Source organism: Marmota flaviventris, chromosome 18, assembly GCF_047511675.1.
Source record: "Marmota flaviventris isolate mMarFla1 chromosome 18, mMarFla1.hap1, whole genome shotgun sequence".
Lineage (NCBI taxonomy): Eukaryota > Metazoa > Chordata > Mammalia > Rodentia > Sciuridae > Marmota > Marmota flaviventris.
The window spans coordinates 57,825,325-57,850,436 of NC_092515.1; the positions used below are offsets into that span (position 1 = coordinate 57,825,325).

Consider the following 25,112-nt stretch of genomic DNA (forward strand, 5'->3'; position numbering starts at 1 on the left):
AACAAATTAACTTCCCACTCACTGTTTTGGAGGCTGGGAAGTTTGAGGTCAGGGTAGCACTGCAAAGGCCCTCTTCTGGGTGTAGACTGCCAACTTCTTGCTGTGCTCATGTGGTGGCAGGGGCAGGGCAGCTCTCTGGGACCTCCTAGGAGGGCACTAATCCCATTCATGCCATCTTTACCCCAGGATCTTACTCCTCCCAAGGGCCCACCTCCTGATACCATCACATTATGATTAGGTTTCAACATATAAATTGGGGGGGGACCCAAACATTCAAACTACAGCAATAGGCAGGGAAGGGGGGATACCCTTCCAGATGGGGGAAATAACAAATGTGAGGGTATGGCCATGCCAGCACATGGCACATTCCCTAAATTGTCACTGGGTCACCAACAAACATTGGGCACAGTCCCTCTGTTGTAGGAGGTCTGGTATTGTGGGGGACAGATCTGCCAACAGAGAGAGACTGGACAGTGTGAGGGGGCTTTCATCAAGCCCACCGGATGAGGGGATATTGGTGTCCTGTGGGTAAGAGTGTCAGTGCACTGGGACTGTTGGGTCAACGCCACGGGCTCCTCGGGCGGTTGTCACTGAAACACTCCCTGCATGGTGAAGGCGGACCAGGTGCATGGGGGTCTGGCTGGCAGGGGTCCAGGGCTCCCTCAGCATCTGGCAGGTGGGGCTTCAGGGGGCCTGTCTCATTTGCTCCTCTCTGTTCCTGGCTCACCTGAGCACATGAGGTAGTGACTGTTCTCTGTGCATTTGTTGAGTACTTACTATCTCTAAGTGCTGTTCTAGCACACAACTCAACAGGAAGCAGAACAGAATCTCTTCCCCATGGGCTTATATTCTCACAAAAAAAAAAAAAAAAAAAAAAGAAAAAAACCAGACTAAAGACAAGCAGATGTCCTTGGGGCCAAGAATATGAGAAAAACAGAGCAGGGCTGGAGGGTGGCAGGGATGGGAAGGTGGTGTGGCCTGTTTTTGGACCGAGTGGTAGGCACGGCCCCTCTAAGGACAAAGCCCCGAGGACAGAGCTGAATGCAGTGGGAGATGACCAGGCAGCGGAACAGACAGAGCCAAAGCTCTGAGGCAGGAGGATGCAGGTGGCGGTAGCTGGCTGGCTGATGGGGAGGAGTTCTCGCAGGTTCCAGATTTTCAACATGGGTTTTGAGAGAGACTGTGTGAATTTCTTTTCCTTCAGCATAAGAAGCTGGGCCCTCGAGGTGACGTTGATGTCAATGTGGAGGACAAGAAAGAAGAGCGCAAGCAGCAGGGTGAACTGTACATGTGGGATTCCATCGACCAGGTGGGCCTGGGTCCCTTCCCATGTGCACTGTGGATGTGGCTTTCTGCACCCTTCTTAGAGCACCACTGGGGGACTCTGAAATTGTGCCTATCTTGTTCCCATTTTAAGCCAATTAAACTTTTCCATTTGCATTTTTGTCTTATTTTGAAATACTTTTATATTAAATGTAATATGTATTTACACAGTAGTTGAAAAACTCCCATATATCCTTCACCCAGTTTCTCCAAATATGAGCTTCTGCACAACCCTGTACAGTATAATGATCAGAACCAGGAAATTAACAATGGTATAATACTGTTAGCTAACTTACCTTATTTCAGCTTTACAAGTCTGTCTGCTGACGTCCTTTCTCTGTTCCCCATGGCACTATATTTAGTTGTCCTCCAAGCTGGAATAGTTCCACTAGAAATCTTATTTTTTTTGTGTGAGTAAGGCATTTAAAACTGTTAGGGCCTCTTCTCGTGTCTTTTAACCTAATAGGCAAATCCATTTGGGTGTATTTTTATGTATCTGTTCTTACATTTCTAGAAATAAACATAAAGGTGGTTAAAATTTATGGTAAATAAAAAGTCATAATTAAATGTTGCAGAAAATATCTTTAGACTCACTGGCTGAAAAATCCAGAAAAATCTTAAAGTAGACGCGACAGGAAAAGATAGTCATGTGGGGCATGAAATAATCCCATCCATCATGAAAGGCTGCAAATTAAATATGCAGGAGAAAATTTGACATTAAGTCGTATCTACTCCTAGACACACTGATTTAAAAAGTCCCGAGAATGATAAAAGAAGTAAAAAATAGATGTCTTAAAAAAGAAATGTCTCAGAGGGGAACAGAATCATCGAAAGCACCATAAATGTCTGAACCTGGGAGGGGGAATCCCCAGTGAATGCTGGGGAGGTGCCCTGTGGGGAGGGCCCTGGGCCCCAGAGTTGACGGGGTGGAGACCTTGGGGGACTGATGCCAACTTTGCCCTCTAGAAATGGACTCGGCACTACTGCGCCATTGCCGATGCCAAGCTGTCCTTCAGTGACGACATTGAACAGACTGTGGAGGATGAACTGCCCCAGGTAGGCGGAGACCCCGCTGCTCCTGTCGACTCCCCTGGACTGCCTTCTTGCTGGGCCCTGGTGCCATGTGGTCTTTTATCCCGATGTTGGATGGGCTCAGGATCCTCATCCCTCCGAGCTTCCTCTTTGGGTACCAGAGCCTTGCTGGCTCTTCTCTGATTGGCTGGCTGGCCCAGGGGCTTAACCAGTAAGATTCAAGACTCCTTCCTGCTGTCTCCAGGACCCAATTGGCCTTAGATGGTGGCCCTCGCTGGCCAGGGAGTGCATGGACATTTGGATACTCTCTCTTGCGGTGTCCCCTGGCCTTTCTGGCCGTGTCCAGCTGTTGGCCGTACCCCATACTCCCCAGAGTGTGGCTCTCAACTTCCTGTAGAGCAGAATCGAGGCCTTTACTGGGGACCTTTGACCCCATGTCTCAGGACTCCAAGAGGCCAGCGCAGATGGGAGCTGCGAGGAGAAGGCAGGGGAGGGCAGCGGGAGCCATCCTAAGCACCCCCTCTTCTTTGCGGGCCAGGACACGCCCCCCACGGAGCTGCACTTTGGGGAGAAATGGTTCCACAAGAAGGTGGAGAGAAGGACGAGCGCCGAGAAGCTGCTGCAGGAGTACTGCGCCGAGAGCGGCGGCAAGGACGGCACCTTCCTGGTGCGCGAGAGCGAGACCTTCCCCAACGACTACACCCTGTCCTTCTGGTACCTCCCGGCCCGCCCTCCCGGGAGCTGGGGGGATGGCCGGGGGCCTGCAGTGGGCGGGCGCTGACCTGGTCCCCCCCCTCCCCGCAGGCGGTCGGGCCGCGTGCAGCACTGCCGGATCCGCTCCACCACCGAGGGCGGGGTCCTCAAGTACTACCTGACCGACAACCTCACCTTCGACAGCATCTACGCGCTCGTCCAGCACTACCGCGAGTCGCACCTGCGCTGCGCCGAGTTCGAGCTGCGGCTCACCGACCCCGTGCCCAACCCCAACCCGCACGAGTCCAAGCCGTAGGTCCCCGGCGGGTGGGAGGCCCCGGGGCGGGTCCATAGGTCGGAGCAGCCAGCCAGGGGGCTGTGCCTGTCCCAGGGACCACGAGAATTCTGAACCACTAGGTGCCAGGCGGCTGGCCATGGCGTTGGCCCTCTCTGTCTCCTCCCCTCCCCCGCTGTCTCCTTCCTTCGCTTTCCTTTCTATGCTAGTCCTGAGGTCTTGGACTTCGTTCTAGAGGTGAAATTTGGCCCAATGATGTCCTTTGTCCTGTCAAAGCTCACTCTGACACTGAACAGGAAAGGCAAATGATGGTAAGGGTATTTCCCTCATTTCTTTATTTAGCAAAGTGAGTCTCAAGTTATGTCTTGCAAAAGGCCAACACAGTGTGTAAATAACTTTTAAGCAGAATTCTATTTCTGAGGAAGAAGAATAACTTAAGGTTTTTTTTTTTTTTTAACCTTTCCTGTCTGTTTTCATTTGGGTCACCTTTTAAAACTTGATATTTCACATATGATAAAATAACCAAGACCCAAGCAAAGTCTCCCCAGAACCCCCTGTGCGCTCTGCTCAGATTTCCTGAGACCTGCTATGGTTTCTGCCCCACTTGTTGAGGCTGGCCTTTTAGACTGGGCTGGATGGGTGGTGAAGATCAGTGGGTTTATTCTTCTGTCCTTCGGGCCAACCCATTCAGTCTTCCAGTGTTCTTTTAAAAAATTACTGTCCTCAGAGCTGCGGATGGCCAGGGAAGTGCCAGTGTGATTCCCATGGCTGTTTCTAGGGACAAATTCCAGGACTTCCTGGAGCCCATTATTTCATCCCTTGTGGGTGGCCAGCTCAGCATCCCAGAGGCCCTCACCTGGCTCTTTTCTGTGTCCTGGGCACAGCTGGTACTATGACAGGCTGAGCCGTGGAGAAGCAGAGGACATGCTGATGAGGATTCCCCGTGACGGAGCCTTCCTCATCCGGAGACGGCGGGAGGGGACCGACTCCTATGCCATCACCTTCAGGTAGGCGTGGCAGGGGGAGGTAAGGAAGGGCAGGCATGGGACACAAGAGGGAGCTTCTGGAAGAGACCTGCGTGATGGGGTTCTCTCCCCAGCTTCAGCAGCATTGATGATTAGGGTAACAGCAAGCGCCACATGTGCTAGTGTGTCCCAGACACTGCCTACGTCCTGTGCCAGCTCTTTGTGGCATTGGCATTACCCTGTTTCTCCAAGGTGGAAACTGAGGCACAGGGAGGGTAAGTATTTGTAGAAGCATGCAGCAGGGGCCTGGGGTTTGAACCCAGACAGCCTAGATGTGTGATGTCATAGCTCTGGCCTGAGCCCCTCAGCATCTGCCACCCAGCCATCTCCAGGACTGTGATTCTCTAGTTCCACCCCCAATTCCCCTCCCACCAGTGATGGGGGAGAGGGTTGGTGTTCAGACCCCAGGCGTCATGCTGGCCTGCCACCTCCCAGCCTCAGGTTTCCTTGAGCTCTGTGCTCATGGTGACGTCATGCCATCCACTGAGTTCCTGACTGTCCCTGAACTGGGTGGCTTCCGAGGTCCCATCTGAATGAGCCCTTCACTGCAGCCTGTGATGGGCAGGGACAGGTATTACCAGTGAGGAGACAGAGGTCCAGAGAGGACTTCGCTTTCAGCTTTTCTTGGTAATAGCTTTTCTAACAGGTGTGAGCTAATATTGATGTTCTTGTGGTTTTAATTTACATTTTTAGTGATGTTGGACATTTCCATATACCTGTTGGCCGTTTATATGTCTTTTGAGAAATATTTATTCAGATACTTTGCCCTTTTAAAAATCAGTTTGTCATCATTGAGTTATTTGAGTTTCTTATGTATTTCGGATACTAACACTTTATTGGATGTTCAGGTTGCAAATGTTTCCTTATTTGTCTGGTTTTTCCTTTTGTTGCCTGTGCTTTTAGGGTTGTATATAAAATATCAGTGTCCAAACTAGTGCCCCGGGCTTTCCCTTATGTTTCCTTCTGGTAGTTTTACAGCTTCAGATCTGACATTCAAGTCTGTTTGGGGTGATTATTTCATTCTTCTGCGTGTTGGATTCCAGTTTTCTCAACACCGTTGATTGAAGAAACTGTTCCTTTTGTATTGTGTGTCCTTGGCCTCTCTTCTGAAAATCGATTCCCCATAAGTGCCTGGTCTTACTTTTGGGCTATTTTGTTCCGCTGGTCTAGGGCTCTGTTTCTCTGCCAGCACCATCCTGTCTTGATGACAAGAGCTGGGGTATGTTTTGAAGTCAAAGAGTGTGAAGTGCAGCTTTGTTATTTCTGCTCAAAATTGCTTTGTCTATTTAGAATAGACTTTAAAAAAATTTAAGAGTTTTTGATTGGCACATAATATTTGTACCTGTTTATGAGATCGTGATGTTTTGGTTCATATATTCCTTGGGTGGCAGCAAACTCAGGGTGACTACATATCTGTCACCTTATACTTTATCACCTCCTTGGTGAGCACATCAGGGTAGACTTAAAAACAAAAACAAAAACAAAAACAAAAACAAAAAACCCATTTGTTTTTATAAGATCTTCTTGGCTGTAAATTTAAGATCAAAATTTTATTTTTCAAAATGTTTCTGTTCTTAGAAGAGCTAATGAGACTGAAGAGTGTTCTGTTTGGATTTTTTTCCCCTCTTTTTTCAAATGCATGAAAAAACAGAAAACCCATTTCCTTTTTGAAAAGTAATTCCGAAGTTACCTTATTGGGCCACATTTGGATTCACTCTAGTCCCAGAGGTCTAGAGTGGGCATCAGCAATTTTCTCGAGGCTTTGCAGGCCACGTGGTCTGTCTGGCAGCCATTCAGCCCTGCTGTTCTAGGGAGAGCGTGGCTGTGCACAGTAGATAAACAAACGAATGGTAAATATTTCAATAAAACTTTATTTACAAAAACACACAGTGAGTCAGACTTGGCCCCCGGGTCTTTGGGCACCGACCCCTGGTCTGGACACCTTGGGGGTTTCCACAGTCAAGCCTGTGATGGACAGGGAGCCAGATCTGGTGCAGAAAGACCCACACTGTCGTTTCCAGTGCAGTCTTGTGTTCTGTAGGAGGGCGGCCACTGTTTATTGACCCAGGCCCCTCAGGGTGGATGCCCAGGTGGTTTCTAGTGGGCAGGGCCTATACAGCGAGTGTATGGCCATCAGAATCTTGGTGTGCCAACTCCACATGGTTCCCCCTTCCCCTAGGGCCAGGGGCAAGGTGAAGCACTGTCGCATCAACCGGGACGGCCGGCACTTTGTGCTGGGGACCTCTGCCTACTTCGAGAGCCTCGTGGAACTTGTCAATTACTATGAGAAGCACGCGCTGTACCGGAAGATGCGCCTGCGCTACCCTGTGACCCCTGAGCTGCTGGAGCGCTACAACATGGTAGGTGGCCAGCTTGTGATTTTGTTCATTCCTTTGGCATAACTTTGAGTACTTACTGTGTGTCTGCAGCTGCTGCAAGTCTGAGGATCCAAAAGGAACACAAAGATCCTGCCCTCCTGCTGCGTACAGTCTAGCTTGGAGAAGGCAGACAATAAATAAGAAAATATACGTAGCAAGCGTCAGTGATAAATGCTCAGGAGAAAGATGGGCAGTTGGGTAAGAGCATACAGAATACTAAGGGGGAGGTTTTAGTTTTCAAAGGGCCTGGCATGAGCTATGCAGTATCTGGGGGAAAAAAGGACAGCAGGTGTGAAGGTCCTGAGGTATGAGCCTGCCTGGAGGCACAGAGGGGAAGCTGGCATGGCTAGAATCAAGTGTGCCCAGGTAGGGGTAGAATTTAATAAGGATGGGTCAGTGTGGGGCCGGTCCAGGTAGGGCCTGGTAGGCCATTATGAATCACTGGCTTGTGTTCCGACCATTGGAGGGTTTTGAGCAGAGCGTAAACCTGCTGTGATTACTGTGTCTCACTTCCTCTGGGAAGGGTTTATTAATTTGCCGAAAAAAGGTGGACGGTCCTGACTGTGCCAGGGACTGCTGTAGACGCTGGGAGCAAAGCCTGCCCTTGGGAAACTTAGGTTCTGGAGAGGGGAGAGAGCCAGCACAGTGACGTCATGGCATGTTTTCAGTGAAGCAAGTGATGATGGATAGCGTGGGGAGGGTGGCGCTGCGGCAGGCGGTCAGAGGAGGTGGACTGAAGTGGCTGAGAATGTGAGTTGAAACCCAGTGGGTCAGCCTGGGAGGTGTGAAGGGAGCCGCGACACCAGGTAGAGGGAGTGGCCACCGCAGGTCCCTGAGGCTGCTGATGGACAGAGGCTGGCAGCCCGCTGGGGTGAGTGGGGGAGGGAACAGAGGCAGGAAGGTGGGACTCGGCAGAGGCTCTGGGAAGAAGGCCCTGCTTTGTAGCATGTGCCAGTTTCCGTGGTGTAAATCCTTCCTCGGTGGCCGATTTCAAGCTTCTGTGTGCCTTCCTTGAACTCAAGGACAGGAGAAGACATGCTGGTGGCTCTATGAGCCAAGAGCTCCCTCCACAGTTGGATCTTCAGGTTTATGTTTTTACAGGGAAACACAGTGCCTGGCACACAGTAGGCCAGCACAGGGCCCCTGTGATTTGGGGGAGGTTCCCAAATTTGGGAGAACTTCTCTGTAGCTTTTAACCATCTCTACCCATGAGCCACAGTAAGTTCTGTGCGATTTCTACCCTCCCCTCGGGTGAGTGCCAGGACATCTGTAGCCCTTGCTGTGTCCAAGGGCTATTCCGGGGGCAGTGCCGTCCACTGACTTCTCTCTTTTTTCAGGAAAGAGATATAAACTCCCTCTACGATGTCAGCAGGATGTACGTGGACCCAAGTGAAATCAACCCTTCTATGGTAAGATCCTGCTTGCCCCATGGCAATTATACAGGACCAGAGAAGGTTCTGGAAAACCTGGCGTGCGCATGCGTGCGGGCGCGCATGCTCTCTCTTCAAACACACATACACACTCTCTCTCTCTCTCCACACACACACATACATTTTTTTTTTTTTTAATAGAAAGGATGATTGGTTTCAGGGCAAAGGTTAATAGAATCCATCCACACGCATCTGGGCCTTGCTAAAACTCTGAGGTTTGATGAACCACCTTTGGGCCAAATGGCTTCCAATTAGAAGTCTTTCAAATGTGTTTTTCTAGCCAACTGAGCCTGTGGTGTGTGTTCTGTCTGGTTCTCTGACCTCCTCGATGCAGACGCTATCTTGCCTTCCCACCTGGCTCTTATGAACCTCCAAACAGGTGGGCATGAGGTCTGCCTTTGCTCCCGGCTCCTCCTCGCTCTGGTTTTGTCTCACATGTGGTTTGAGCAGGTGGAGGGAGAGCCACAGTGGGTTTTCTGTGTGGGAGACTGGCCCTTGGCTGGTGTGCAGCCCCTGCCTAGGAAGCAGCCTGCTGGTGGCCTCTGTTAAATACAGATGGATTTTTTTCTTCTTTCCTCTCTTCCTTCCCTGCCCTTTTCTTTCTTTTTAAAAAATTTCTCATCCTTGGCTGATACAAATCTTGAGCAAGTAATGAAGTCCTGAGGAGCTGGTCGTCCTGCACCAGCTGGCCTCAGAGACTTTGGTTAGCACTGAAGAACATTTGGAAATCAGAACGGTCGCCCCTCTGCCCGACGTACAGGTTCTGGACATCTGACTGGGGCCCTCTGGAGCAGTGGCCAGGGGCCTGTTCGTCTTTGCCCTTGACGGGGTGTACTTTGGAGTTTATTTTGCGGGGCTGAGTCTCTCATTTTCCTTTTAAATGTGATTTCCTAAGGCAGGGGCTGCCGGCTCACATGTCCGTGAAGGTCAGGCAGATAACATGGGTGAGTGGAGCTGTCCGGACGTAAGAAATTTTCAGTCTTTTAAATCTTCCGCGACAGTGACAAAATAGTGCAAGTTTGGTGATGAATGGCGACTGGCATTTGGCCTTTCGTCAGCTGGTCGGCAGGGGTGACGGAGCCTGCGGTCCTCTGAGGGACGCTCGCTGCCTCAAGGGCACTGCTCCACAGCAGCCGCTGGCATTGCCTTGCGGGCGGGCAGCTCGGCTCTTCGGATTTCTTGGGACAAGCCAGTAATCTGTGTGTTTCACATGAAATCTTCTAATTTTAAAACTCTGGCAACTAAGCCAAGGGGTAGAGACAGTCTCCTCTTCCACCGTGTGAGCCGTGAGAAGCCCCTGAGTGCAGCACTTGATCCAAACTGCCACCTGTGATCAGCACCTCCAAGTAAAATTACTACTGTCACGTGGAAAACTGATGGAAGGAAAGAAAGCACGTGGAGGAGAGGAGCGGTGACCCCCGGTGCCACCTGTGCCTTGTGTTGACCCTCTTTGCTGCTCCGTCTTAGGTTTCATTTGCTCATCTCTTAGTGACCATTTTGTCAAACCTGGTAGGCTGAGCAATTTAAGCAAAATCTCTATATTGGAATTTAACCTAAAAATGTTTTTAATGCTGTGAAATATTCTGGCGATTCTGCTCACTTAGCTGTTTTCCCATCAGTGGCCACTGAGTCATTTCTGGTTTTTGTTGTTCTAGTTAATACTAAAATGAGTCGCTTCACGCAGAGGCTCCCGGCATGTTTTGCATTCTTTTTCTTCCGTAAGCTCTTGAAACTGGAGGACAGATCAATAACCCTAGGTAACCACATTCCAGGCACTGGCTAGACCATTAGCTCTCACGACAGCCCCATGAGGCAGGTTTTATTTTGATGCCCATTTTACAAAGGAGGGAACTGAGGTACCTCAAGGTTAACTGCCAGGAGAGCGGTGGCGTGGCGCTGGACTCTGGTCCTGGGCAGCCTGGCTCTTAGCCATTTGACCTGCCATGTGCCTACTTGGGCATCTGGGGAATGGCTGGTTTCTCTGTAGCTTATCGGGACCTCTCTTGCCACCCAGCGGGCTGGAGGCTTCCTCCTCATGGAAGCCAAGTGGCACTTCCCTCTGCCACAGGCTGCTTCCCACTGAGCCTTGAGCCCAGCTCTGGTCCTTCCACCTGCCTGGAAGCAGAGTGCCCAGGTAGAGCCTGCTCCATTTGCAGTGAGGAGAGAGAGGCAGGAGGTCTGGGTGGCCTCTTTTTGGAGGTCCTGAGTTTCTAGAACCCTCGTTGCTTTTTATGGAACATCATGGACTATGGCAACAACCCACGCTAGTTGATCCAGTTCTGGGCTCAGGGGCTTACCAACTGTTGACCTTGGGCAGATCACCCAAGGTCATCTCTGTACCCCATTTTCCTCTTCTGTAAAACGAGCATACTACCACTTCTACCTTCCTATTGGGGTAGTTGTGAGAGCTAAAGGAGACACCGTAGGTAAAACAGGCTTAGAACAGGTCTATCTTGATGGGGTGGTAGGCGATTGTCATTTCTGTCATTACATGCAGTACCTCATTTAATAGTCTCAGCAATCCTGGTATGTAAAATTTTAATTCTGATTTCACAGGTGGGAAAACTGAGCCTTAGTAAGCCTTAAATGTAGAGCTAGGAAGGGGCAGAGTGATTATTGGAACCTGCGTGTCGACACCATTGTCTGCCTTGAGGAGCGGGTTGCCTGCTCCCTGTTCCCATTTTCCTTGGGTGAGAGAAAGGGAAGCCCTCGATCTAGGCAGACTCGTCGGTTCTGCCCATGAAGACTTTCTTGCCACAAGGGTGTAGTTTTGTCTGGGCTTCTGCTTGCCAAGCAGCAGGCATCCAGCAAATTCTTTGAAGAAAGATGGTATCTTAAGTCCTGTCTTGTTCCTGTCAACAAGAGCTGACTTCTGATGAGTTTCATGGAGCAGCGCCTCAGCTATTCCAGTAAAACGGTCAGGCCTTGAGAGAGGCTGGTTAGAGGGCCACCCGCCTAGTGAGAACAGCGGTGCGGCCCTGGATGGCCCGGAAATGGGACTGTCCTTAACTTCTGGGGGCACCTGGGGCAGAGCGATCCTCTGAGGAGCTCAGAGGTGGTGCTTGTGGTGTGATCTGAAAGTTGTGTCCTCTCTTGTTGAGGAATCTGAGCAATATTGGGTCACACCCAGCTCAGGCCATTGTCAGTGCCTCCCGGGGACATTTGGGCCTTGGCTCCCCTGCAGTGCTGCCCTTTGGCCAGCAGGTGGCGCTGTCATCCTGGCCTCTGAAGCCTTCTGCTCCTAAGAGGAGCCTCACAGCTGCCAGTGATGTTGCCTCTTCTCTGCGGCTGTCACCAGGCCTGACCTTTTCCTTCCTGTTTCCCTGAAAGCCTCAGAGAACCGTGAAAGCTCTGTACGACTACAAAGCCAAGCGAAGTGACGAGCTGAGCTTCTGCCGTGGGGCCCTCATCCACAACGTCTCCAAGGAGCCCGGGGGCTGGTAAGGCTGGTGGGGGTGGCTGGCATGCTTGGCAGGTGGGTGCCACTCAGGGCTGGCTGACCTCTGATCCCCTTGTCTGACCTCCTGGGCTGATTTTGGCCTGCTATGCTCCTCCACTGGGAAGTGGGTAAGCTGCGGTGTTAACGGTTACCAGATCTTGCACAGTTCACATCGTCACGTACCGGGTATCACTGCCGTCACAACAGCACTCTGCTAACTGCTTTTACACATCGTCTAACCAAATTCTCATTGCGATCCTGTGGAGCTGTGCCTGATATTGTCCCCACTTCACAATGTGGCCAATGAGTCTTCCCAAGGATACACAGCAACAGGCACTTCCATTACACAAGCCCATGTGTTATGTTAAATTCAAATTCCTAGGCTGTTGCTTAGTCCTGTGCTCTGTATTATGGCCTCATCCTAAACTGAGGAAAGTAGGTTTTTTAGGGCAGGGGAACCTGGGTTTGCTGAGGTTTAGTTACCTCTTCTCTTCTTTTACCTTGGAAGAAAAATTTGTTGCCTAATGATACATCCCCAGGCAAGTGGTTTCTTACCTGAGAGCAGTAAGAACTCACTGATGACCAGGGGCACTGGCAGAGATTCTAGCACTACATTAGACTGGCATTTCTTCCTCCCAACATGATAGTGAGACCTGACTTAGAAATCCAACACAATCGCGTGTTGGGATCTTACTGTGTTAAACACTATGGTAAGCATTTCCTTTGAAAGCTCATTTGTCCACATGATGGTGAGTTCTGTTGGCACCTGTTTTTTTATGGATGAGGAAACTGAGGCACAGAGAAGTATAGTAAGTTGTCCAGGGTCACACAGCGGGTGATTATAGGGCCTACACTCTAGTTTCATACATAGTGAGGCCCCTCTCTGGACTTGAGCAAGGGACCTCAGTCCAGGGATTTTCAAACTTGTTTTAAAGCCAGGAGAACCCTCACTCCAAACCAGTTGTTAACTGCTTTTTATTCTGGAGATCCAGGTAACAGTGGAGTTCCCTGTGGACTGAGGGTTTGGAGCCGCCTGTTATTCCTCCCTGCTGGTGGCTCTGTCCCTGCCACAGCACCTGCTGCTCCTCTTGTCAACAGTGTTGTCCACCTGCCTCTCCCAATGCAGGACTTAGCTTTGCTGGGATCCCTCCCCTCAGAGTGGCACAGCCAGAGTTTGGTCTCCTCGGGCTGCGGGTGCTCCCCATGAGGCTCCTGAACTTACCTCTGTGGGAGTCCCAGTTCTCACTGGTGGGCAGATGATGGACTTCTGTGGAGGTGGGGGTACAGCCCAGATAATGACCCCAACTCAGTTTTCCAGTTCCAAGGCTTTGGAATGAATGAAGAGATTGGCGTGAGTTCCTTTGGCAAGGGGCTGTGGGTAAGCTGCCCACCAAGGTGTCACTTCTGACTCCTTGATGGCCATAGTGCCACCTAGTGGGTTGCCCGTGTTGGACCAACTTTTCTTCATCCTCCCAGACTAGTTCCTGCAGAGCCAGGGGCACCAAATAATTTATGTTCCAACGGCGATACTTTTGAGAGTGAAGGGAATACTGTTGCTAATAATTATACCTGGCAGCAGGTGGCACTGCTCAGCCCTAGGAAGATGGTGCGTGTGGTCACCTTAGATACAGGGTGACCTTTACTAGCCTTTACCTGAGATGGGTGTGGAGAAATGAAGGGCAGGAGGGTGTGGAATGGGCTGAGAGCTGGCAGTCACTAGGCCATCGGTACCATCCGTCTTCACTCTGCCTGTCCAGGCCCAAATTTAAAGTGCTTCCTGTCACCACAGAAGAGAATTGATCAGCATCAAGAAAGGTCTCAAATAGTAGGGAGGCAGATACAAGGTCCCACTGCTGACAGCTGGTGCCTGGAGCTCAGCCTGGGTGGCTGAGTCTGAGGGTCCAGTAGGAGAAAGGTGTGCAGGAAGGGCCTGGTGGTATGGCAGGGCAGACTGGCTGCCTGGAGACGTCAAGCTGGAGTCCCCGAGTCCCAGGGCGATACTAGGCTGGGCTCTGATGGCCAGACTGGAGTCTGGGTCCTGGAGGCTTTGAGGAGGGGCCGTGTGGCATGGTCAGAGGTCCATGTTGGCACAAGTCCCCTGGCTGTAGGATGGCCAAGCTAGAAGGGGAGGCCTGCCCGCCTGAAGAGACTTGGGAGAATGTGCGGTACCAAAGTCTGATGGGTCTGGCTGGACCACAGGTGTCCTCGGTATCACATGGGTGTGGGAGCGGTGCTTCAGCTGAAGGGACGGGGACTACTTGTCCCATTCTACACAGTTGTGGTGAAGCTGGCATTTCATTCAGGGCTGTCTGGCTCCAGAACATTCTTTGTATGGTTTTTATGTCTACATTTGCAGCCCTTCCTGAAATGGGGTGGGCGCCAGCCGGAGAGGGTGGGTGGTCTGTGACTTCCACTGAAGCATAGGAGCGCCCGACTTTCCGTGTCTTGGACTAAACATCAGCATCGTTGCAACGAGAGGAGCAGCGAGCTCCCAGCAACTCACTGGTGATTAAAACAGGAGGCAGAAGCTGCCTTTGAAATCCTCTGTTGTCACATAATGACAGCCCCCTCTGGTCACTTGGCCAGTTGCCGCTTTTCCCCATCACAGCCAGCCAGCAGCTGGGATCTAATGAGCGGTAATGGATTATTAATACCCGCGGGCGAAGGCTCTTGATATGCCCTCTGCTTTTATCCAGGTGGAAGGGAGACTATGGCACCAGAATCCAGCAGTACTTCCCGTCCAACTACGTCGAGGACATTTCAACAGTTGATGTTGAGGAACTGGAAAAGCAGGTGAGGGCTGCCATCCATCATCCTGCCTATGCTGTCTTTTGGGGAGTCCTGGAGCCATCTTAGGGGGTGAAATTTGACACGTGCTGGTTGTGGTTTCTGAGATTTGGAATGGGGAAGACAGGGTGACATGGAAATTGGAATTGAACCCAAGTTGTCATGGGCGGAATTCGCTGTGACAACCCAGTCCTACTTTAATCAGGCGGTGTTGAGCTGGAGGCTCTGAATAGGCAGAGAATTCCCACGGGAGGGAAAGAGGCCAAACAGGGATTCTGCCCTTTGCTTCAAGCAGTTTGCCAATGGAAATCATTGAGCTTGGGCAACCAGACGTGCAGAGCGGGCTTGATGGGAGTGGTGTGGTGGGCCCAGCTGGTCGGGGAGAGGTCCTCGTGTGACTTTGCCAGCTGGGTTTCTGTTCCCCAGCCTCTGCCTTATGCCCAGAGGCTCAGGGAACAGCTACTTTGACTGTGGCTGCACAAGGGTGACATCTTCCTGATGAGGACTGTAGGGGCCCAGAGCATTTATTTCTTAAGGAAGGTGGGAAAATCTGGAAGGGCTTCCTAGAGGAAGGGAAATGTGAGCCTGAAAAGTCAAAATGGCGGGAGGTGGGCTAAGCAAAGAGGGGGCTGTGTGAGAGCTCCCACTGAGGCCGAGGTGCGGCCCTCTTACCATGTGGGTCCTGTGTCACTCCTGTCTACAGTCACTGTTAGCCTGGTGGGGCCGTGTAACCACCAGGTGGATTCACAGGTCTGCCCTCTCTCCTGGCAACAAGCTGGTCTCTGTCTCAGCTGGACGCTGGATGGTTTGGGTGTGCAGTGGCTGGGAGAGCCAGCTGGTGGGGGTGGGGGCAACCAGGGCTTGGAAAGATCATAGAGCATAGCTGTTGCTTCCATAGGCCCCAGGGAGCTGCAGAGGGTTCTCGAGCTGGGGTGTCGTAGGCCCCAGGGTCCCATTTCATAGGATTGTCAGATAATGGGTCTAGGGCGTGTTTTGAAATCTGTTCTAGGATTCACAGGCCTTGTTTTTATGGATGGGGAAAATGAAATGCTGACCTGTGGCTCCTGCTCCCCACTCAGTCCCCTTCATCTCCGAGCTTCGTTATTTAGCTCTCCTGGTGGACGGGTCCTGTAATGAAAACGCATTTTAAACGATTCCACAGGCAGTGTCTGCTAAACGGTGTGCTTTGGAAACCGGTTGTCTTATTATTATTCTTGTTACGACTACCGTGAGTTATGTCTTGTTTCTTCACAGATTATTGAAGACAATCCCTTAGGGTCTCTTTGCAGAGGAATCTTGGACCTCAATACCTACAATGTTGGTACGTGCACACGTTGTCTTAGCAAGTCCCCCAAGGCCTGGCCCTGTGCAGTGGGCACTGATGTTGGCTCCTGCCCTGCATGAAGCCTAGTACATCTGGGCTGGACTGGGCTGGTCAGTGATGCGGATGGAACCAGCCAGGCAGTGGGTGCTGAAGCAGTGTCTGACCTGATAAGCTCTTGATGAGTATTAGCTGCTGTCCCCAACGTCATCGTCATTATTTCAGGAACTGGCTTTTGAAGCTGTTGGCCAGGCCCAGATGAAACGCGGGGTCAGGAGGCTTACCAACTGTTGACCTTGGGCAGATCATCCAAGGTCATCTCTGTACCCCATTTTCCTAAGGTCAGATCTGCAACTTGGCCCCTATGAGATGGCATCCTGACACTTCTCTCTGTTCAGCCAGGGACCAGGAAACCAGGATTGCCCACAGGGGATCTGGGGCGAGGGCGAAGTGAGGGTGTGGCCCAGACACGGGCTTGTGCAGGGGTGGCAGGGTTGGATCTGCATGGGCTGCTGGGGCTGGAGCTGGCCTGTATTTAGGGGGCAGGTCGCAGCTCCCTCGAAGCAGGGTGCAGGCAGTGAGAGACCTTCTGGGCCGAGGGCCTGGCAGCCTCCCTCTGCTGCAGCACATTGGTTTGTTAGCCTGGGCTTGCTCCCCACGAGGCCCTCCCTGGAGAGGCCTGGTCCCCGAGGGCTCAGAGGACAGTGTCCCAGCATTTTGCTTTCTGCCTGCATCACCTGGTTCTGGTTTCCCCTGGCAACAATCCAGTAGGGTGGCCGGGTACAGGAGTTTTTGCTGCCATTGCCAGATGACAGAACCGAGCTCCTTAGTGACCACCACACCTGAGGTCCCAAGGTGAGCTCCTAGGCGCACGGGGCTGGGGGAACCCCCTTCACACCCTGGAGCATCTGCCTCCCCTCCTGCAGAGCAGAGGCACGAAGTAGGGAGTTGCTAGCAGGTCTGATCTTGCCTCTGCCACCGATGTGGCCTCGCAGTTTCATTCTTCCAGAGCCTCAGTTTTGTGTCCTGTAAAACGGACACAAGGTAGTGGTACCCCACAAGGCTGTGATGAGGACCGAGCAAGACACAGTGCCTGTCACTGCTTAGAGTATCACCTGGCATCCAGGAGCTCAGAAAGCTTAGAGCTGATTTTTTTAGGCAGGTCATCTCCCCCTCGTAACTATAAGTTTCTTTTCTATAAACACGTTCTCCGTGGAGGCCTCTCTAGGCCTCTGCTCGCTGGCTGACGCTCCCTGGTGCTTTGCTGTGGCTTCACCGCCCTGGTGTCTGCCTCTGTGTCTCTGCGCTCCTGTGTCTGAGTCCAGGTCTCCCCCTCCTGTCTCTTAATGGAAAACCAGTCCTTGGATTTAGGGTTTACCCCAAACCCAGATGTCTCAGCTTGGAATCCCTCACTGAGCACATCTATTTCTAAATAAGGTCTCAGGGACTGGGGACTTGACGTTGTTTGGACACCACTGCTGAACCCACTAGACACCTTAGGGCAGGACGTGTGTTGTCCAGACACTGCCTGATCGAAAGCAGATGCTCCAGTCAGTGCCAAGATGACCCGCAGAGGTGGCTCGGGTGGTTCCTGGGAGAAAAGTCTCGGGCAGCGTGCAGTCTGCTCTTCGGGGCTTCTAACAGGACCTTCCTTTCCCTCCCCCACAGTGAAAGCCCCCCAGGGGAAAAACCAGAAGTCTTTTGTCTTCATCCTGGAGCCCAAGAAGCAGGGTGATCCTCCTGTGGAGTTTGCCACGGACAGGGTGGAGGAGCTTTTTGAGTGGTTTCAGAGCATCCGAGAGATCACCTGGAAGATCGACACCAAGGTAGGCCTCTGCTCACCTGGGCACATGGTGACAGGCAGGGACACTTGAGCTCCCTGGGAAGCTGGGCCCAGTCTGAGCTTTCAGAAGACTTGGCGTGTGCAGGGTCGCCCCTGCCAACATAGCCTACCCAGGAATTATCGCCTTCCTCTTCCCCGTTTCCTGGTCCTGTGCATCTCTCAAAGCAGCCTAGATCCTTCCACAGCCAGCGATCACGGAGCTCTCCTCCCTGGAACGCAGGGGTGACCAAGACCCACCCTACGGCACATCATCTTCTAGATAGGAATGGGCTTTTTTGGGTTCTTCTGAGCATCAGAACCTGGCTAGGGCGTTTTGGGGTTCTGGGTAGGGATAGAAGGTTTGGAGTCCGGCAGGCTGGACTTTGAAGCCTGGCAGGGTTGGACACTGGGCCTTGGCTTTCTTGTCTGCAGAACGAGGAGCCAAATACCTGACTGGTAGGATGAGGTGAGGTAGTGACTGCAGCCCATGATGGCCTTGGTCATCCCTGTGCCAGGATGACGTGGCAGGGCTGCCACATCATGAGGGATGGCGTGAGGTGCTTTGCTCTTTCTTGTGACTACAAAGCTGGCTTGCTTCTGAGGAAGATCTCGACCTCTGCAGTCCCCCATGATCTCAGGATGCAGTCCATTCTTGCTCCTCCAAAGTACTTGGAGTGCCCACCGGCCAGCAGCCTGGTAGCCCCTTGCCCTGGTCCTTGGCCACCAGGGGTCTACTGACTCACCCTTTCTGCAGGGCAGTTACCGTCTTCAGAAGGCCTGTCAATGGCATCCTCCTGGCAGGGCCTGCCACTTTCCCCTGTCCTAGAAATTCAGGGGCTTTGTCACACCACCACTAGTCACTTGGGTGACCTGTGAGCTTGTGGCCAGCAAGTCAGCTTGTTCCCATGTTCCCTGATAGGGACATCTCATCTGTCCCTTAGTTACTCAGGTCTGAGGCACAGGGCGGGTGCTACCGCCCTGAGGTTCATTTGAAAAATCGTCGCTATCCAGGTGTATCCTCCTTGCTGTCCTCAGTGTGATCTGTGTGGTGCCACCTGATGGCATGTCCCTTCCTAAGCAGGGTCTGGTTGGTCTGGGTCCTTCTAGCCAAGGATAGAGAAAGCCAGCCTGCGAGTCTGTCCCCAGCACCAGCCTCCTCGGGGAACGCTCCGTGTGGGCTGGTACAGGGCGTTGACTGGCCCCTGTGCTTGGCGCCTCCTGGAGAAGAGTGTGGCTTCACTTGAGGTGCCCTGGCCCCTCCCTCTCCTGCCCGTGAAGTTTTCTGAAATTGAGCCTAGCTCTTCAAGGCTGCTTTCTGCTGCCTTTGATCTATATCCTCTGTAATTGGATTTTACATTTGCTAAAATTTCGTGAGAACAATCTTAGTCTTCTTATTACATTGAGGGTTAAAAAAAACAGGAGTCGGCAGAGTTGACCGCGTTCTGGCTCTGGTCACAGCCGCCCTGTGTGAGGGGCTGGTGTGGGTCTGAGGGGCAAGGCCCATCCCGGCCCTGGAAGCCTCGCTCCTGAGCAGGCCTCACGGCTGCCTGGGGGCCGGCTCAGGCGTGCGTCTGTCCACACTTCGAGGTGGCCCAGTGGGCAGCACCTTCAGTGCAGAGAGCGACATTAAGCAATTTGGAAGAAGCAACTGGCATTGTCACCTGTGAGGCTGAAAATGGGGTAAAGTCCCCACAGCTGTGCTCCATGAGCAGGGACAGTATTCCAGAAGGCTACCTATGTGTGGCACGCCTACTCACCTTTGTTCTAAGCAACCCTGTCGTCAGCGGAGGCAAACAGTGTTACTGCTGGGGTGTCCTATACCCCCACACACTCAGTGAAGATCATGCACCAGGAATGCAGAGCCAGGCTGATGAGGACCTAGCGACCGATCTGAGGTTTGGAAAGGTCCTTGTCTCCTGGTAGCATTTGGCTCGAGGCGGGCTGATGTCTGAAGAAGTCACGGCGTGCTCCACGCCTCCCTCCCTCCTCTGGTTGCTTTGTACCCAGGACTCCTGTGAAGCATGGGAAGGGCTGGTGAGGGTCGGGCTGGGTAGAGGAGCTGGGGTGCTTCCTCAGGTGCGGACTTGGCATTGCCAGAGTCTGCTTTGGTGGCGGAGTTAACTCAGGACCCTGGTGCAGGTGTCCGCACGGAAGAGCCTGCTGCTTGCCTTTGCTTGCTCACCTGCCTAGGGAGGCGCCTCCTGAGTGGCCCCCATGACTGATCCACGAGGCTTCCTCGTTTAATTCCTACAATGGCCCCGTGAGGGAGCATTCCTGTGAGCTTCATTTTACAATTAGGGGATCTGAGGCTCAGACTGTAGGGTTTGCCCAGGTGACCCAGTAATTCTCAGGGCCTGGTTTCCACTTTCCACCGTTGTAACCACCTGAGCACTTGCTGTCTGCAGGGCCTTCCTGCCCAGGGACTCCCCTAGGGGGTCACCATCTGCACATTAGCATTAAGGCAGGACAATGGAAGAGGGATTGTCAAGGCTGAGCCTGGCAGAAGCTGGCTGGGGCAGAGAGGCGTGGATGCCTTCAGGAGGGCCAGGTCCCTTCCCCTGCCCCATGAGAGCTTCCCAGAAAAGGAGGACTTGGATGGGTCCAGAAGAGCTCTGCTGGACAGGCCCAGGAGCCACCAAGGGGTGAGGAGTCTGGGGACTGGCTGTGAACTGTGGTGCTAGATGTAGGGGCAGTTTAGTGACATCTTCTCCAGGGACTTTGGGTCCCTGCTCTTAAGCATCTGGTCTTGACATCAGCTGGCTGTGTTTCCTCGGGTAAGCTGCTTAACCTCTCTGTGTACATGGAGATAATTTCTGCTTCTTGACATTTGTGGACCAAATAATATCCATCATGCCTGGGGCTGAGCACCATTCCATGGTGACTATATTAAATATTCTCTTACGGTTCCCCCCAGGCCAGGGAGAGGCTGATAGAATCTGAGGGGCCTGATGTGGGGTGAAGTGAGCAGCTCATCCTTACCTGGGTGGAGTTAGATTGAACAGTGAACCTTCTGGGAAATGCCGCCTGGGTCTATGGCCCATGGCCTGGGCCCTGGGAGAAAGGAGAGCCTCGGATGGAGCCAGGATGGGCGGAGCTGGCCTGCAGGGTGTTCGGGGCACGGAGATCTGGAATTGATGAACTACCACTGGTTTCAGGGGAGGGATGGGGCGAAAGGCAGGGGTAACAAGAAAAGAGGGGTAATGTCAAAGAGGTGTCCCCCCTGCCAGCCAGGCCCCCATCTACTTGTGAGAGCTTGGCCAGGGCTGGACACCAAATCTGGGTGGAAGCTGCTTGTGGAGGAGGGGCAGGGCGTCTTCAGGACAAGAGAACATTCAGCTCCATGGAAGGTCTGAGCAGGCAGGAGGGGCCCAGTGGCTTGGGGTTGCTGGGGCGCCGTCTTGCGGCAGCAACTACAGATGGTGGCGTTGGAACAGGAGAACAACATGAAGTACTGGGAGAAGAACCAGTCCATCGCCATCGAGCTCTCGGACCTGGTCGTCTACTGCAAGCCCACCAGCAAGACCAAGGACAACTTGGGTAAGGCCCTCCCCGCGACTCCCCGGCCATGAGCAGGGCTCCCCGTGGAATCTGATGCTTCAGGGCAAAGCGTTTCCTGCTGGCTCTTGACTGCTCCTGGCAGAGGCCTGACTCCTTTGTCCTCGGCCCCTACCTGCTCGGAGGGCAGCCACTGTAAAAATGACCATGAATGTGGTGACTGAAAACAGCACACATCTGTTGTCACACAGTCCTGAGGCCCTGTCACCAGGCCAAAACGAAGGTGCCGGGGGCTGCAGTCCTTCCAGACCCCCAGGGGGAGTCCATTTCCTGCTTTGCGCAGTTTCTGGTGGCTTCTGGCCTTCTCTTCCTTGTGAGCGCAGCAGGCCCCCCTGGATGATCCAGCAGGGTCTCCCTGTTCCAAGCTCCTCAGCCACATCTGCACCGTCCCTGCCCTTTAACAGCAGATTCGTAGGTTCTGGGGCTGAGGTCCTGGGTGGGCCAGGGACCACTGTTCAGCCGACCTCGGAGAAATTACAAAGTGGATCTTTACCAATTCTCCATAGCAGGCAGGTCCCAGCCCTCCAGGTCCAGGGGAAGATGCTGAAGTGCAGGATGGGCCCGGCCAGGTGTAGCCAGTTTCCTTCTGGTTGTCCCACCCCTGCTGGGCGGGAGCAAGTGAGGTGACACGTCCACCCCCTCCCACCTCGCCTTTGCCTTTTACCAGTCCAGGCACTCCTTCCTGTCACATCCTGCCCACAGGCAGTAGCATTTGGTTCTCACTCCTCCACGATGCGGGGTTTGTGCTACTTGTGGCTCTGGCATCCTGAGGAGAGAGCCCATCTCTGTATGTTTCCTTCCCAAGATCTGCACCTTCCTGCTGCTGCCCACATACTCGTTTCCCCCCACCTTTCTGTCACTGTGCCACGTTAGTGCTGTGTGCTTCAAGGATGCTCATAGTTTTAATCACAAATTGTCATACATCTAGTATGAAAGATGAGGTTCCTTTTTATTGTGTGGGGGCCCTGAGGGAGGAGTCCATAGCAGCATTTCATCACTGCCCGAAGCGTCCTGTCGAGGGACTTCTGGCTACCTTTCACCACCTGAGCACCCACCCATGGCAGCAGGTATTAGGAAAATGTGTTGGGCGAGACCTGCGAGAGTGAAGTGCCACCCACCCACCTCTGTCCACAGAAAACCCCGATTTCCGGGAAATCCGCTCTTTCGTGGAGACGAAGGCCGACAGCATCGTCAGACAGAAGCCCCTCGATCTCCTGAGGTATAACCAAAAGGGCCTGACCCGCGTCTACCCGAAGGGACAGAGAGTTGACTCTTCAAACTATGATCCCTTCCGCCTGTGGCTGTGTGGCTCCCAGATGGTGGCACTCAACTTCCAGACCCCAGGTAACTGGAGGGCAGCCGGGGGCCAGATGGTGGCCGCATCATTCCAGGCAAAGTCAGCTGGGGGCCAGTGATGTGTCTTAGGAACCGCCAGGGCTCAACCAGAATGCCAGTTAATGCAAAGCCCAGCAGCTGAACTGAAGGGCGGGCACTGTGGCCACTGGCCGTGTGATCACGAGTCTAGCTTAAGAGAAGGAGCTGTCTTGGCTTAGATAATGAAAAGGTCTAGGAGCTGATTTGTAGCTTCAGGCTCACAGGATCCAGGTGTGCAGTGGCCGTCTCGGGGGCGCTCTCCTCTTGGCCATCCCTCTTTGAGGACTTCATGCTCACTCTCTCCTCCAGCGGTATTCAGCTGCCGGGGAAACCCAGCATACACGGACTTAAATCACAGTGCTTTCACTCCTTCCATTCTCTTCATCGCCACTGAGTGGAACTGCCATTTACTTAACAAGCCTCCCATGGAGGTACATCTAGGCCATTGCCCATCCTTGGCTCTTAGAGGGAGCATTGCCTTTTGGACCCTTGAGTGAGCATCATTCAGATGCAGGTGCACATCTGTGGGGCAAGGGTCTCAGAAGGACTGGGTGGGGCACCCGCACTTGTGTTCTTATTTGATATGCTTTACCTGCAGAAAACCACTGAGCACCTGTGTGGGGTTGTGCCTGAGCTGAGACCCTTTGCAGACAGTGCCCCCCTAGAGACAGTGGAGGGGAACACAAATGGGTGAAAGTATGAATTCATATTTTTGGCATAACTTCACCAGGGTCAGTTTTTTTTTTTTTTTTTGTGGTACTGGGGATTGAACCCAGGGGTGCTTAACCACTGAACCACATACCAGCATGTTTTATTTTTTGAGACAGGGTGTCGCTAAGTTGCTTAGGGCCTTGCTAAGTTGCTGAAGCTGGCCTTGAACTTTCAATCCTCCTGCGCCACTGGAATTACAGGTGTGTGCTATTGCACCCAGCACCAGTGTAATTTTATTGAGCTTTTTAATTTTTGCTTGCTGATAAGTGAAAACTGATAATATCCTGTAGACAATTAAAGCTGCTCTTGCAGGCATTTCTCCTACCAGTGATGATGTTAATCTATTTTTCACTTAGGGAGAATTTGCATTTTTTTCATGCATACCATTCATGTGACTTATCTAATGTGGTAGGTTTTTATAGCGTATATTTACCACAGCTCTTAAGAGGCTAAAGTTTTATATGTATTTATTTGCTTGTCATTTGAAGTAAAGTGATTTAACTTTTTTTTTTTTGTATTTGGGATTGAATCCGGTGGGGCTTTACTGCTGAGCTACATCCCTAGTCCTTTTTTAAATTTTGAGACAGGGTCTCACTATATTGCTGAGGCTGGCCTTGAACTTGCAATCCTTCTGCCTCACACTTCTGAGTCACTGGAATTACAGTCATGTGCCACCCCACCCAGCTAAAATGATTTCACTGTGATGCAGTTTGTTTTTTCTTTGTAGATATTTTGAGCTTCCAATTTTTAGCCTTTTTTCCCTGTCGTCATTTTGTGGTGCTAGGGATGGAAGACAGGGCTTTGCATATGCTAGGCAAGTGCACTAACCCTGAGCTACGCCCAACCCTGTTTTAATCATCTGTGGTCCTACTGTCATACTTGGAAAGGTGTTCCTACGTCTGACATTGTCTTTTAAGTCACATACCTATTGGAACGACTGCCCCAAGTTGTCTAGGAGAGTGGTACACCGCTTCCCAGACAGCACCCCCAGCCCAGGGCCGTGTCCCCGAGCGGCCTTACATCGTGCTCGCTCGGCTGTCCTTGCAGACAAGTACATGCAGATGAACCACGCGCTGTTCTCGCTCAACGGGCGGACGGGCTACGTCCTACAGCCGGAGAGCATGCGGACAGAGAAGTACGACCCGATGCCACCAGAGTCGCAGAGGAAGATCCTGATGACTCTCACTGTCAAGGTAGAGCCCTCCAGGGGGCTGGGCCCACGCTGCACTGGAGGCCCAGAGGGCATCTGGGGGCACAGTCCCCTCTAGAGTGCTGTCCTGGGAGGAGGGGATCTCCTTAAATCCAACCCAGTGAACTTCCCTGGTCCTCTGTGGGAGAGGCATGAATCTCTCCCTGGGTGAGGTCAGCCTCTGGCCAGGAAGAGAGAGAAAGGCAATGTGGACATATCATTGGGTCTCAACTCAGGAGAGCTTGTCCCCCTGTTGGCCAGTTTTAGGGGTCAAAGTTTTCTTAATTTAACCCAACTTTCAGACAATGTGTTGTTTTTTTCTAAGAGTTTTTGGAAAGTCTAGAAGTGGATTGCATTTCTCATGAGATTAAGGAAGAAAAAGTGAAATGCATGCCACCTAAGGTCTTTGCTTAATAGGGTGCCCTGCTTTCCTCTGCCCTGTCTCAGTTCTGGGGCACCCAGCCTCGGTAGGTGCCCACCTGGCACGAGTGTGCATATCTGTGTGCTCAGGGAGACCCACCTGTTGGGTCAGATGACAAGTGGCTTGGTTCAGACTTCTCCTTCCACCTGGGAACCCTGCAACTCTCCACCTCACTTCCTTGTTTCCCAGCGGGAAGCAGTGATGGTGGGCACTCAGGAGCCACACCCTAGGGGGTTGCTATGATTCTCCTGTGGACGAGGCTGGCTTTGAACTTGTGCAGCTGGACTCTAGACCCAAACAAAGCCCAGGCCTGGCTG

At 52.4% G+C, this 25,112-nt stretch overlaps 1 protein-coding gene across 1 annotated transcript in view; it reads left to right on the top strand.

Annotated features, from left to right (window-relative positions):
* Nucleotides 1-25,112, top strand: part of Plcg2 (phospholipase C gamma 2) — a 124,246-nt gene that overhangs the window by 80,757 nt on the left and 18,377 nt on the right. Inside the window, exons 15-28 of the mRNA XM_027933125.2 lie at nt 1,205-1,309; nt 2,290-2,379; nt 2,894-3,069; nt 3,160-3,360; nt 4,228-4,350; nt 6,548-6,728; nt 8,084-8,155; nt 11,507-11,616; nt 14,312-14,408; nt 15,657-15,723; nt 17,392-17,549; nt 20,980-21,082; nt 22,235-22,444; nt 24,233-24,378. Of these exons, the coding sequence (XP_027788926.1) occupies nt 1,205-1,309; nt 2,290-2,379; nt 2,894-3,069; nt 3,160-3,360; nt 4,228-4,350; nt 6,548-6,728; nt 8,084-8,155; nt 11,507-11,616; nt 14,312-14,408; nt 15,657-15,723; nt 17,392-17,549; nt 20,980-21,082; nt 22,235-22,444; nt 24,233-24,378 (1,839 nt within the window). The remainder of the gene's footprint in view (nt 1-1,204; nt 1,310-2,289; nt 2,380-2,893; nt 3,070-3,159; nt 3,361-4,227; nt 4,351-6,547; nt 6,729-8,083; nt 8,156-11,506; nt 11,617-14,311; nt 14,409-15,656; nt 15,724-17,391; nt 17,550-20,979; nt 21,083-22,234; nt 22,445-24,232; nt 24,379-25,112) is intronic.